The sequence below is a fragment of the Paecilomyces variotii genome (genome assembly GCF_004022145.1).
Source record: "Paecilomyces variotii strain CBS 101075 chromosome Unknown C8Q69scaffold_2, whole genome shotgun sequence".
Taxonomy (NCBI): Eukaryota; Fungi; Ascomycota; class Eurotiomycetes; order Eurotiales; family Thermoascaceae; genus Paecilomyces; species Paecilomyces variotii.
The window spans coordinates 1188792-1202752 of NW_021167141.1; the positions used below are offsets into that span (position 1 = coordinate 1188792).

The 13961-nt window shown below is 51.4% G+C and overlaps 4 protein-coding genes across 4 annotated transcripts; 2 read left to right on the forward strand and 2 right to left on the reverse strand.

Annotated features, from left to right (window-relative positions):
• Positions 1 to 1717: 1717 nt before the first annotated feature.
• Positions 1718 to 4016, reverse strand: C8Q69DRAFT_516525 (hypothetical protein; the record flags this gene model as incomplete). The annotated part of the gene is made up of 5 exons (XM_028633391.1): positions 1718 to 3332; positions 3385 to 3436; positions 3540 to 3672; positions 3739 to 3944; positions 4001 to 4016. The coding sequence occupies 5 exons, from the start codon at positions 4014 to 4016 to the stop codon at positions 1823 to 1825; spliced, it is 1917 nt and encodes a 638-aa protein (XP_028487306.1). The 3' UTR covers positions 1718 to 1822.
• A 1564-nt stretch (positions 4017 to 5580) lies between these two features.
• On the reverse strand, positions 5581 to 7723 carry C8Q69DRAFT_504320 (mitochondrial precursor proteins import receptor; the record flags this gene model as incomplete). Its single annotated transcript, XM_028632577.1, has 5 exons — positions 5581 to 5828; positions 5885 to 6358; positions 6412 to 7183; positions 7263 to 7345; positions 7408 to 7723. The coding sequence occupies 5 exons, from the start codon at positions 7721 to 7723 to the stop codon at positions 5581 to 5583; spliced, it is 1893 nt and encodes a 630-aa protein (XP_028487307.1).
• Positions 7724 to 9427: 1704 nt separating this feature from the next.
• On the forward strand, positions 9428 to 10252 carry C8Q69DRAFT_397517 (MSF1 domain protein; the record flags this gene model as incomplete). Its single annotated transcript, XM_028627781.1, has 1 exon — positions 9428 to 10252. The coding sequence occupies one exon, from the start codon at positions 9428 to 9430 to the stop codon at positions 10250 to 10252; it is 825 nt and encodes a 274-aa protein (XP_028487308.1).
• Positions 10253 to 11808: 1556 nt separating this feature from the next.
• Positions 11809 to 13602, forward strand: C8Q69DRAFT_144602 (hypothetical protein). Its single transcript, XM_028625472.1, has 2 exons — positions 11809 to 13017; positions 13079 to 13602. The coding sequence occupies exons 1-2, from the start codon at positions 12153 to 12155 to the stop codon at positions 13309 to 13311; spliced, it is 1098 nt and encodes a 365-aa protein (XP_028487309.1). The 5' UTR covers positions 11809 to 12152; the 3' UTR covers positions 13312 to 13602.
• Positions 13603 to 13961: the final 359 nt, after the last annotated feature.

The following is a 13961-nucleotide window of genomic DNA, read 5'->3' on the forward strand; positions in this document are numbered from 1 at the left end:
CAAAAGATTCCAACATCTCTATCTAGGTTCCTATGATTCTTACGCAGTATCAGAGTAATGACAGAGGAGACTGGAAGAGTACGAGCGTTTATAATCACCTGAAAGCTGCGCTCGCATCCTCCGTAGAGATAGAGAGTTGTGACCGACCTGAGATCCGATGAGATAGGAACAGAAATTCCTTTGGCAGGGATTGACGATCTAAGCCCCCGCATGAGACGGGTTACAGGCACTTAGGGTCCGCTTCTGCATGGCCGCAGTTACCGATAGAATTGAAAGTGTCAATCGCATGGTCGAGGTCAATAAGAGAAATTCATTGGTGGAGATTTGTTTAGATGATAAAAAGGTTGAAATTGATTCCTTTCTCTGTATATCAGGACAGAGACTCGCCATCGTGCTCGAAGTCAGAGCCCCGGTCTAGAAACAAACGACGATCAGGTAGGTATGATGGGCCCAGACGTCCGCTCTGTCTTTGGGAATGCTATCCTGGGCGTGGGAATTTCTTTGATCAGCAAGCATGATCCAGCCAGATGTATGTACCGGAAGCTTTGATTGGAAGACATTGCCTAGAGACACAATTCTGTTCAACGTGAGTTCTGCGTTGGGACTCAACTATCAATGATGGAGACTGCGGCATAGACACGTTATCCCCGGTCTCTAGAGATATCACGCCAGTTGTTTAGATGAAAAGAGTGTGTATGCAGGCCATACCTGTTCTTGAGTTCCGCTGTCTGGGTTGCCAGCCGGCGCAGGACCAGTGGTTGGAGGGGATGTCCTAGGTGATGCGGCAGAGACTCCAACTCAAACATCATTCTGTACTTAAGAATCCGGGCCTATCGGGCAACTAATCAGATCGGGAAGGTATCAACGTCTCAATCTCGAGATTAGCAAGAGAGAGAAGAGGTCTGTCAGTCAGCTCGACAGCACACAGAGCCTACCAAACGGCAGAAAACAGGATGATCACGGTTGCCTCGCCTGGCCTGACCTCGACACTTGTCCCTTAGGTCCTTCTTTGAAACACCATGAATGCATTTCTGGAATGGAAAATTAGGCACACAGCGTATCTTGCTGCCGACCAACAGCGGACATCCATCAAATTAGTTCGTCTCAATTTAAACGAGCGCTGCTGGACAGACAACACCCTTCAGCACCCAGGTCTGCCTCTCATACTACGTTAGAGCGGGGTCCTACACGGTGTAGGTACTCTCCAGATTTTCGAACTAACGTCCTCGGAGCGCCCGTTCACGGAGTACGCGGAACCTTAACGGGAGAAGAAATATACCTGTACTACAATACCGATGCTACAGATATGATGGTCCTGAAATGAATAAAAGAAAATTTGAATTGGTTTGTTGCTGGATATTCATAGGTAAAGCCTCACATGGGCCATATCACACAGCGGCCCCTGCTGACTGCGATGAGAGGAATATTGGCCTCTAGACGCAAGATTTCTTCAGCGTGCAGTAGTGCAACCACCCATGGTAGCAAGTCGCCAGCAGGAAAGAGGGGTGCGAACCGGTGGGGGCGGGGGTCTCTGGAGATATGGTGACAGAGAGTCTGTAATAGTAAGGAAAGAAAGAAAGAAAAAAAGATCGAGCTGCAGCAAGAAACCTAATGTGAAGCCGTATTAGACAGTCACCCTGGGTAGCGATTCCTACGATGTCCACCGTATTCCCTAGCAGACGCACTAAAAGATAGCCTTCCCCTGAGCTAAACGCCTTCGAAATCCATAATCACATAGTCCCTGAAACGCCAGTCATTGTGTGATTCATCGCCATACGGCCGTAGGATCCATACTCGTTGTTCAATTGCATGGAAATAGGCTTCAACCAGTGAAGAAATCCGGGGGTAGCGATGCCAGACCGGCAACAGTGAGAATGCTGCCGACAAAAACTCCGCCCAAAGCGACAACTGCATCTCTGGCTAACTTGCGGCGACGGGAGGGAGCATGCGTTAGCTTTGCACGCTTTTGACAATGCCCGTTATCAGATACACCGTTCCCGGCGGATTGTTCCTCGGAGACAGCAGGGATCTTGATGAGCTCTGGAGGAGAACTGTCAAGGTCATTTATAGGTAGCTGTGGCTGAGCGTCTGGAAGCGAGGCCACATCACCAAAGACACTTTCCAACTGAGCATCCCTAATAGACTCGCCGCAGTGACGTAGGTCAGAGAACTCATCGAAGTAGGATGGGCCAGAAACAATCGATTCCAATTCCATTTCAGCCGCCTTTCTCTTCAGAGAGGTCCTTGGTTCCACTGGCTTGCAGTCATGAACAATATCAGCAATGGACACGCGTGTGGTTGCAGTGGACTCTCCAGTTCGTCTCTCGGTAGCATGTTCAAGTGCCAATGCGGCCTTGTCACTGTTAGCAACACTACCACTCTGACCCGTACACTGCGGAAAGAGTGGCGAATGTGTGAAAGACGGAAGAGCGGTCTTTCCAAAACTGTTGTACCTAGGTAGCGGTTTCATGCGTTGTTCCTCCACGACTGGATCAGTACGGTGGTCCACTAGGGTAGATGGCCCAGGGAGAATGATGGGTTCCATAGAGCCAACATTCTCAGTTGAGGGTCGCGTATGGTCGAGCATGAAAGGTCCATCAGAATATCCGTAAGAGCTAGGGGCTTTCACGAAGACACCAGATGGAAATCTGCAGGGCCGCCACTGGGATGCATGGTCCGCGGCCGATGGTCCTGCCCATTCATCGATACATGGTCCGGTAGAGAGGGTGGCGTAGACTGCAGGAGGGGGAGTGTACGACTTGTTGGTGGTATGAACGTGGCTGTTGGCGAAGCCTTGTTCGAACGACTCATCGCTGGAACAGGATGCACCGGCGTCCTCATCATCTTCGAGCTCTTCCGACATTTGGGATTCGGAATCTTCCTCACTGCTGTAAGTCTCAAGATTTTCCCAGTCATGGTTGTCCGAGAAGGCACCTGGAGTGAAAGCCGCTGGTGGGGTCGTTGTTGGTGTCACCAGAGCCTGGTCCTCGTCAACGGTGACAGGCACCTTCCGCGTGCCTTCAGCCAAGTCTGATCCATTGGCCGCGGGCTTGGACTGGGATGCCTTAGGGCTCGAGGTCTCCGCATCGTCTCGCGTGCAGCCATCCGCAGCATCTTTGCTGAGAGGGGATGTAGCCGGGGTGGACTGATCTTTGGGGTGGGTAGAGTCTGCTTCAGATTCGTCGTCCGAGTCGGGAACCGTGAATGTTGTCACTTGCTTATGGCAAGAGTCACGAACTATTTCGATCACCTCATCGTCGTCGGGTACAGAGAAACTGTTCGTGGATGGCTTCGTGGGAAGCTCTCCGGGGGGTTCACTTGGCTCCTTATCACTAATGAGGGGTCAGTATATATAGTCATACCCAACCACCCAGGCATACATACTCATTATCGAACCACTGACACTCGCAGCGAACCTTGAGGGGAGCAAAAGTCTCTGGAGAAGAGAAAGTTAGCCCTGCATGTAGTACACACAGAAGAGACTATATAGGCTGGGACAGTCGATAGAACAGAAAAAGCGAGTCAGGTAGTAGACATACCAGAACCGCGAGTGACTTCATTCCCAAAGGTGAGTATATCACCGCTCTGTACGGTGACATCTTTTCCGGTAGGGATCTTCTTGTCATTGAGTGCGGTACCATGCATAGAGCCGTTATCCCGAACGTAAACAATCTTTCGCAAAACGTCAGTTTGAATTTATCCCCTTGTCAAGCCAGAAACATAGATGGGAAAACCGACCTCCTTGTCCAGACGGACCCCAATGCGGGCATGATCCCTTGACATCACTCGCGATTCGAACCAAGCATTGTTATGCGCAGGGACAAGGTTTTTGGACAGGCATTTGGAAGACCGTCCGATACTGACGTTGTCTTTGTCCGAGGCAAAGGTCAGGGATCGAAAGGGGAGAGTGTCTGGTGAATAGATAGGGTGGAGGGTTATGACCGCTGCTAAGCGTCAGTATCCAAGATAACCGTCCTTATCGGTTGTGGATAAGACCTACCGTGTCGACGAGGCATGATGACAGCGGTTAACCAGCATAAGTCTTGAAGAATATCCTTTCGATCGACATTCGAAGTCTGATGCCCGCAGTCAGGATGAGGGGACTCGAGGACAACTTGCTTTGGAAGCAGTCGACACCAGCGTAGCACAGCTTACCTAGTCGTACGCAAAGCAGCCCCACACGATCTATGGTATTCAGGTCTCTTTCTCTCTCTCAAAGGCAGAGCTCCGATCAGGACGGAACTCGCTGCCAGAGATCAGAAAAGGCCTGAGAGGTGATGTAGTAGTAGTAGATAGTAGATGGATGGAGCAGAGGATGAATGAATCCTCACGAGAGAGAGGGGTAGAGGGAAGTAGAGGAACGGACCGGAGACCCGATGAGGTGAAGCTGAGTTGGGCCCAACCGGGCGGAGAGAGAGAGAGAGTCCAACGCAGGTAACTTCGCTAGCAGGCAGAAAGACGAGTCACCTGCCTGGATGGCTCGCTAGCCTTGGATGACCGTGCTGGGAAAGCGCAATAGGCAGCCAGTCAGACGGTCAGTCGGAACGAGAAACGGGAAGGCTTCGCGGGCTGTTGACTCACTGCAGCCTGTCTGTACCGTTAATGAGGTGTATCTACTCGACAGGACCTTTGGAGATCGAGGCATGAGACTGTCGTCACCAAGGGGTGGCCCATGGATGTCTGCGATACATACAACAGACTGATAGGCAGAGAAACCCCGCCCCTTTTGGGCCCAGAAGAAGCGACGGAAAGCTTCATCTGTGATTGGGGCCAGCGGAACAGACAGCTATGGTACCGTAAAGAAGGAGAGGAGTACGAGTAATGTTTCGAATCGTGTCCCAGACCGTCGCAGATTTGATTATACTCGAATGTCACCATAATGCCTACCAGTTATCTATCGTCCATGGAGTCAGCAGCTCTTCACAAGGAACTCGATGACCCCAGATATCATTACTCTCATAAATCGACACTAATAAACGATACATACACCTGCGCTGGAGGGGCATCTCACAGATGAGGTATTTGCAAGCTGATAGGCGGACATTGCGCCCGCTAGCTTAGGTACCCCGTTTGAAGTCAGATGACGGCGCCGATAAGCCCGCCCGCAAACAGGACACTAATAATAGCCAAAAGAGCTCCAGGGATAAGATGAACAACATTCCAACACTCTCACATTTGATATAGTACAACTCTCTACGTACCTCGGCTAACTGAACACCCTGCCAGTGATCCGTTCGACAACACCCAGGCCCTTCCTCTTGTTTGCAATGACCCCAGAGGCAGCGTTCATCGAGACAACAAACAAACCAAAGCAAAACAAGGCCAACAGGATCAAACCCGCTCCAGATATTAAAATACAATCACAGGAAACGACAGCGACCAGACCCGAAGGAAATAAGCCCAGGGAGGAAGAAGGATTCATCAGGCACATGTGACCCAGTCGTCCGGTTCAAGAGATCACAGGAAGATAGATACGAAGGGACACTGGCCGGCTGACAAACGAAGACAGTCCCAAGAGAGACCGTATTTACTACGTTTTTTTTTCCCGACCAGCTCAATCGATTGATCGAATGCCCAGGTTTACAGGCCAGGGGCGCCACCGATACCGGCTCCCATGCTCTGCAGACGGGCTGCCAGCTGGGGGTATTTCTCCTGAACCTCCAGCTGCGTCCGCGTAGCCTCCGCGTACGAAATGGCGTTGACCACTTCGGCCTCGGTACGTGCCAGTTCGGCCGCTCTCTCGAAGTACTTGAGCGCCTGCGAGACCTTACCCTGCTGCAGAAGCAGCTGGGCCATGGTGCCAACGGCAATGTCGCATTCGGGGTCAACTGTGACTCGTCAGTGATTACATCCACTTGGTTCCTTATTATCCAGAAGGACTTACTGATGAGGGCCTTCTGGCACAGGTTCTCCGCCTCCTGGAAGTCGTGCTTCCACTGGAACACGGCAAGAGCCTTGTTGATCAGGGGCAGGACATTGATACCCATCGGCTTGCTGTTCTTCTCCATGTCCATGGCCTTGTCGAATTTCTCAACGGCCTCGGGGAACTTCTGCTGGTCGAGCAGAAGCTCACCAAAGTAGTTGTAGACATCGGGGATATCCTCGAAGTTCTTCTCGGATCGACGGAATGTCGCCATGGCAGAGGCAACAGAACCCAGCTTGTACTGTGTCACACCCAACTGGATGTGGGAATAAATGAAACTGCGGTCCAGATCAATCGACTTCTGATAATCCTTGGCGGCTTCGGCGAACTCTCCGAGGATAAAGTGGAGCTGAGCCCGGTGGTAGTAGATGTCGGGGTCATCCTTGTTGTGAGTAATGGCCAGTTCAAAGTCATCCTGGGCAGCATCCTTGTTTCCTGCTTGACGTTAGCTGCGGTTCAAGAGATCAACAAAGAACAATATGGCTTACCGAGCTCAAGGTGCAGGCTGGCACGCTTGACATAGCTCTGAACCAGGGCCGGCTGCAGCTCCAGACTCTTGTTCAGATCGGCCAGGGCGGCCTGGGCGTTTCCTTGCAGGTAGGTGAAGGTAGCGCGCATGTTGAGCGCGTCCGCTTCATACTCACCCAGGTCACCTAGCTCGAGGGCCTTCTCGAAGGCCCGGGCAGCCTCCTCATAGCCGTCACCGGTCTTCTTTTCCAGGGCCAAGTAACCCTTACGGAGCTGGCCCTTGCCAGTGTCCTCGCTCAGTTCTGCAGACTCCTCCAAACCGGCCGGTACCGGCTTGGGGCGGAAGCTCTGCAGGTAGTTCGAGACAAAGGTGGCATTGGGAAGCTTCTTTCCCTTGGCCTCAATGATCTCCTTGCCCTTCTTTTCCGCGACCTTCTTGAGCAGTCGCTCGAGAGAAAGACGGCTGGTGTCGTTTGTGAAGCTGTCGATAATGCAGCTGGCCGTGAAGTCAAGGAGGGCTTCGCTGAACTTGCCTAGGTGCTCGTAGGCAATGGCTCTCCGGTTGAGGGCCTTGACGTATCCACTGTCCATAGCAATGGCAGCACTGGTGTCCTCAACCACCTTCTCCCACTCCGACAGAGCATTGTAGCAGGCTGCCCGGTTGGAGTAGAACACCGGATCGGGCTTGCACAAGATAGCCTTTCCATACAGGTCAATTGCTCTGTTGTAATCCTTTGACCCGTAGGCCTTGTTTCCGGCGGCTTTAAGCTTGGCGGCATATGCCTTCCTGGTCTATAAGACAAGTCAGCTGGAGTCGTTCCGTGACGGAACAAACGAACTAGAAAAAAAAAATGTTATGTGGTCCACACACCTCTTCGTCGAGGTTCCCGACGGTCGCCTCATCGACCTCAGGAAGCTCATCAGATGGCTCCCCAGCCTTCTTCTTGGCCGACTCTGAAAGCTCCGTCAGTATAAGGCCGTCCAGGCCCATAATGCCGCGGTCTCCGACGACATACCATCCTGTGCGGATGCAGCCTTTTCCGCCTTCTTCTCCTCCTCGGCCCTCTTCTTCTCCTTCCGTCGCTCCTTCTTGCTCTTCCTCTTCTCCGCAGACGGTGCAGCAGGCTTGGTGCTTGAGTCCGAGAGGTAGTAGACCACTCCGGCGCTAGTCACTACCACCGCAACACCGGCGATGGTGTAGACAACAGCCTTATTCTCTGAAACCCATGTCGAAATGCGATCCCATACTGACGCTGAGGAAGATGAGGAGAGAGAAGATGTATCAAGGACCACGTTCTGAGTGGCCGTCGCTGGGGGCGGAGCGCTCGACATGATGCGCGTGAAAACAGGAAAAAGCGACCTTTTTTTCGCTTCCGACCGAAACGTCTGCTCCCACGAAAGCCGTAGGATTAAAAAGAATTATACAATGTGATGATTAAAAGCAAAAGGAATAGAATGGAGAGAATGACGGAAGGAGATCCCAGGAGATAGACGAAGGCGAAGCCTTAGCGGAGGAATGGCTGCTCTAGAGGGATAGACCTTTGAAAAGTTATCGAGTTCGATGATCCGGGCGGCTGTTTGGCTTCTTCGGGCTCGCTGCTGGTCTTCTTCCCGAGCTCTACCCAGCTGGGCCAATCAGCGGAGCCCCGGGCCGTGCTGACTGAGCGCGCTATTTGGTGTCTTTTTGCGGAAGATTGTGATAAATGCTCATCCGATCTTCAGACGAGTCTGTTTGGGGAGATGGGAATGGTCTATTCCTGAAACATTCCCGTACTGGAACCATCGTCGAAGATGGTGTTCCTGAGAGAAAAGCGCCTGATCCGGATCGTATACTCCAGTAAGCGTCTTCCCGCAATAGCATCATGCGGGGACAGAAATCACAACAACGCGTCGTCCTGCAATTATCTTGCACAGGAGATGGACTTGAAGTTAGATACGTAGAGGTTCCAAGGAGTATCCAGGGATAATTATCAGTTGCTTGTTAGCCTGTTAGGTCGCTAAAGCACATGAAGCACGACCGGTCCAACGTCATAGTTAAGACTATGGCAGTAACCACAGAAATACGCACACAGGATCTCTATCTCTAACTATATATCATAATTTCTTCTCAGAATGAAACGACCTGGATAAGGGATATGACCCTGTAATCGAACTGCTTACTAGTCTAGTAGTACTCAGTCATGGTTATCTTGTCGACTGCTCTCTTGCAGTATTGGAACCGCTGCTTTCTAGGATCAAAAATTAGCCTCGACCATGCGGTGAAGACGACAACTCAAGTTGAACTGGGACGGTCTCTACACTAATCCGTAACAGAGGAGCACGGTTTTTCCTTTCCCCAGTTGCAGATCTTGAACGAGACTCCCCATGGTCCATGCTGAGAGTTCATGTACGCCGTGCATGGGTCAACGTGTCCAACTGCCGTTTGGGGTCGTCAACATTGGCTATCGGGTCTTTCGACGGGAGAAATTATGGCTGGGCATATTCCGGGGAGATCTAGGCCCCGCATACTTGCTTGTTGGTGTGGTCAATAACAGTGTGCCCTCGCGATCATCTCTCGACTCCAGCGATCGCGAGCAAATGAACCCTTTGTATCACCCTCCATAAGTCTCCGTGCACGGTTCCGCTGAGCTCTTGACGTAACTCTGCGCAGTCCAGCAATGCAGCCCTTTGTCTCTGTCGCCACTGAGCATATCTGCTGTGGAGTATGGAGTTCTGGATACGCTCCAGACTCCAGAGTATCAGGATTATTGCCTCCAGAGCTGCTCGTATTCTCCAGCGCATCTGGTCGCTGATTGGCTGGACACGGGGGTCTCACGTGAGGTAATGCTGACAACCCCGCGTTTCTGATTTGGTTAGCGCCGGCGACTGCAGGAAAGCTCTCGGAAGCAGAAAGTGCAGGATTGTCCGACCGGCCCAGAAGAAGCAGAAAAGCAGACGACCTCGGGCGCCTCCCATCTTCCATCCTTACTCCAGGATTCCCCCAATTCCCTCAAAACAAACCAATCCTCTACGTCCGGCGATGGGCATTTCGCAATCATGAAGTTCTTCGAAAACGTTTTCAGCTACGACTATTCCTTCCCTGCTGTCTCTCTGGCTTATTTTCTCCGTTATCCCAACCCTTACTCCCGTCATGTCCTCACGACCGATGTCATCGACCGCTATGTTGACCCGGAAACTCAACGACTCCACACCACCAGGCTTCATCTGAAGAAGTCCAAAATCCCTTCTGCCATGCTCAAACTCCTTCCCAAGGGCATTGGCGGATCGGACAATTCCGGTCAGAGTTTCATCCTCGAAACGAGCGTCGTTGATCCCAAAGAAGGATGGATGAAGACGGAATCCCGCAATATGGAGTGGACGGGCATCTTGAGCGTCGTTGAAAAGCAATTCTACCAGCGACAGCCCGCCCTGGATGGTAGCCAGGACCTTGCCGGTCTCTCGATCGACCAGAAGAAAGATGAGCGAACAACGGTCAAGACGACAGTCACCTTCCTGTCGAGACTCGGACAAGGCAAGCTACTCGGACATAAGAGGAAGCCTGAGTTGCCGCCTACCGGAGCCGACAGTGAGAGCGAGGAGGACGTTCCCAAGCAAGGTTTCTTCAGCTCGTGGTCCACGGCCGGTCTTCAGCGAACTATTGAGCTGATCGGCGTCAAGAGGACCCGCGATGCCATCCTGAAGAGCAAGCAGGGAATGAACGTTGTGCTGGAGCGTTTGCGGAGCGGGGGAATAGTCGGTGTTATGGAAGGCATGCGACAGGACCGCGAGGCGACTTCCGGCCCGGAAGGCCCCTGGAAGCGCGTCTGGCTGCAGGGCAACAACCTCAAAGAAACGGCCTATCTCGAAGACGACGACAATTAACGTCGATGTACGAATGAAGCGGAAGACGAACGAAGAAAGATCTCTCATGCATATTCGGTTTTGGAGCGCGGAGTTACGGAGCTTGGATTTTGTTATTGACGGACACTCTCCCACCACCATCGACTATCGATTTACCACGTACTGGAGCTATTTTTGAGGGCACACAGGAAGCTCTGTTGTATTGGGCCTGAAAGACACGGCAAGATAAAGAAAAAACAAAATTACCACCAGTTGTATGATACTGGGAAAATCCCTGGTGACCATGGTGCTTTCGCTCTCGTTGCAGGAGGAAAGGCCAGCTGTACATTAGTGAAGCATATCTTCAATCTTCTTTGACTCTGTCAATGGTATTAGTATTTCTTTTTGAAGACATCATCAAAGCATTTGGTCCCTTAGATCCCACAGTAGTTCATTCTGCAGCGAATGCCGCAGGTATTAAGGGCGCAAATGCTCCGCAGTCCACGGAGACCAGGCGCCGGAAGGATACATCTCATATAAAGGTAACACGTATCCTACAGAACCCCACGCTTTGGATACTACTTGAGTGTATAGTGACACAAATTATCAGACGACCAATCCGGGTCTTCGATCAACGAACAGAAACATAAAGGAAGCAGGACAAGCTGAAATAACGCTGAAAAGCTGAAAGGCTGAAAGGCTGAAAGACTCCTAGACCCACACGGGCCAAGGGGAACTATTTCAGAACTACCTTGCACCGCACATTTGCTTAGAAAACCAAAAGAAGTCCCGGCGCCGAAAGGGGTAATTTCTAGCCATATTATCTCGATGTCTTGGATGGAACAATCTGCTCCGTGTGCTAATATTCAAGTCAGCTCAAGTCGAGATCATGGTCTCTGTTGCTATGACCAAGTTAATTTCAATCTGTCGATAGTCTCCTCCTAGTTTATGCACTTATATGATGCTGTGTGTAGATAGTATGTGACCATAGAAGACTACTGTAGGTACTGGCGATGTTGTTTACTTGAGATTATGATTATCTATTGTTATTGCTGGTTGGGCGAGAGTGCCTCAGACGTCATTGTATATCGGCTCTTGTCCGTAATGATACCCGGGATCTTGGCAACGTTGTTCGAAAAATGTTTCTGGCGTTCCTGGATGTACTCCTGTAGTCCGTGCTGTACACACAAGGGTCAACAAAGAATAATCCTTTATCTTTTAGGTTGCTCACCACGGCTAATTGATTATAGTTAGCCGTCCTTCGTCGGATGACTTTTCCAAAGATCGATACTGATGCACAGAACAAACACGTGAACTGTCACTGCGATTATCGATATCTCCCCGTTCGAGGTCCTATCAATGATCATCCAGGAACTCTCCCAGGCGAAGAAAGGATCAGCGGTGGCTAGAAGCCCCGCTAGCGTTGCAACGGCCAAGACACCGGTATGCTTGATGGGGGATTCAAGAATGCAATTGTTGGCATTGACACAGAGAAGATGGATCGCGGTTCATGCGACGGATGGGTGAGTCTGATGACATGGGAGGAATCTGCGTCGAGTTAACTATCTACTCGTCTTAAGGGAAAGCCCGAGGGGGGAAGACTCCGTTACTCTTCTGAAACAAAGCAACTCACCGATGGTTTATTCTTTTTTTGAGTTGAGTTGATCTCCCGCTCCGTTCAGGCTGTTGCGGTCTTTCTATCCGGAGTCTTGGATCAGAATTACCATAATAATAATACTTAGTGAACGCCGTCAAGTGGTTTCATCTCCAGCGGGGTGGGTTCAGTAATGGCCGTCGCCCAGTGAGCACTCCGACGTACGCCGTAGTCACAAGTCACAAGCACAGTAATACTTTAGGAGTCATATAGCGAGCTGCTAGTGAGATACGGAACTTGCCGGACAATCCGATAGAGCAGTCTCTTGCCTTTTAGTTTGTTCATGGCATGCCCTACTTCGAGTTTGGGTTTGGCCGCGTCGGGATAAGCGTACCTGTAGCAAGACTACCGGCAAGCCTCAAAGGGACCCAGCGCGCCGCCAGCGCGCCTCCCACTTCATTCTCGCTGCCTCACCTCCTCTTCGTTCGATCCTCAATAATTCACCTCTTCTCCCCCCCAGCACGAGGTCGTGAGCATGCAAATTGCTGTCCAGATCCTCGACTCTCCGTCGTTGTCGCCCCTAGAGGTGACTGCGACGCTCTCCCGGAGATGAGACGACCTCCGAAGCTGCTGCTTTGGATGGCCTTTCGCAGCGTGACCAAACTGCCGTCTCTGCCATTCCTCATTCTCGCTATCGTCACCCTCGTCAAGGCTCAAACGTGCGCCTTCACAGACGACAGCTGCATCGATCCCCTCGCTCAGACAGCTGTGCCGTTGTCTTTCAGCCCCCTGTTTCCGCAAAACATCACCTTTTATTATGGCTTCGATGCCGCTTATCTTTCCGCCTCGGAGGGTTTGTCACTGGACGGACAGAGTGAAGGACCGATAGTGAAGGGCAGCTTCTGGCTTGGATACGGTTCTCATATGTCTTCTACTGACGTTCACGCCAATCATACCTCCGAAGTCGCCGTGCGCGTGGGAAACCTGACTGGCTCCCCTAGCGGAGGAAATAATGGCTGCGATGGTGTCTGGGGATCTGAATGCTCGCAGGAGATCAAACACCTGCTGCAAGGGTCCATCTACGACCTCTCTGTAATGGGATCCTATTACACCAATCCCCTGCAGACAGTACTCAGGCAGCTATGGCAGACACCACTAGCAATTGTCTCATGCCCTTCAACTTTATTCACAGTCCAGACAATTCCGGCTGAATGTACGTGTTGCTCCATGCTCGCCCTTCTCTTGTTTCAAGATGTGCTGACGGCAGATCATAGCATTCGCCCAAGAAAATGAAGTCGGTCAGTCGGTGCAGATTATGGACCCGGGGAACAGTGTCTCGCCGTGGCAGACATGGTTTGTTCACGGGGTTTCTGCTTCTGAGCAAGCGGAACAGGTTGCAGTCGGGATCCTTTCGAGAGGCCCGACCTATGCTTCCGAACCGTTGAAGAGTCCACATGATGTGCAGATTGAACTCGTCTGTGTCAGGGCCCCGCAAGAAGCACGTTGAACCAGACATGCTTTGTCCTCAGGACACAAAGAAGCTTCGATGTCTGACATCCACCTTATGGGATTCCAAGGAGGCGATACAAGGGTATGAGGAAGACTTCTGTGGGGTGTTTCAACGATCTCCGGACGCTCCCTACTCTCCACCCAATAGCTATATTGAGCACGCCCTAGCCCACGCAAGCACCACACCGCCTGAGGCTCAGTTGTTCAAGCACACTTATTCTCACTCTCGGTGGTTGAAAGCCAGCTGGTGGTTAGGAATATTCGCAAACGCGCTATCGTCGAGGATGACGCATTAACCTTTTCTGAATTTGGACGCTAACTGCGGCCTCCCGCCTCTACACATAGCATCTTATGCTTACTCATGGATACCCAAGTCGTTTGAATGTTTATAGAGTTGTTTGCTCGAATCAATATTCTTATATCTCCTATTTATATCCTCATCGTGCAGATCTTTTCGCCTTGTTCGTTAGCCTGTGAACAAACAGATGCCGAACTTTCTTATCTGATCGGATAACGGTTTTAAGCGTGATCTGTCTCGAGAGGCTCAAGATATCTTGCGGGGACTCGGGGACAGACTTAAATGACTGTCCTTCGATTAGATGAGGTCCGTGTCAGGCTTGTCGCTGCAGCAGGTCAAAACCAGAAGCG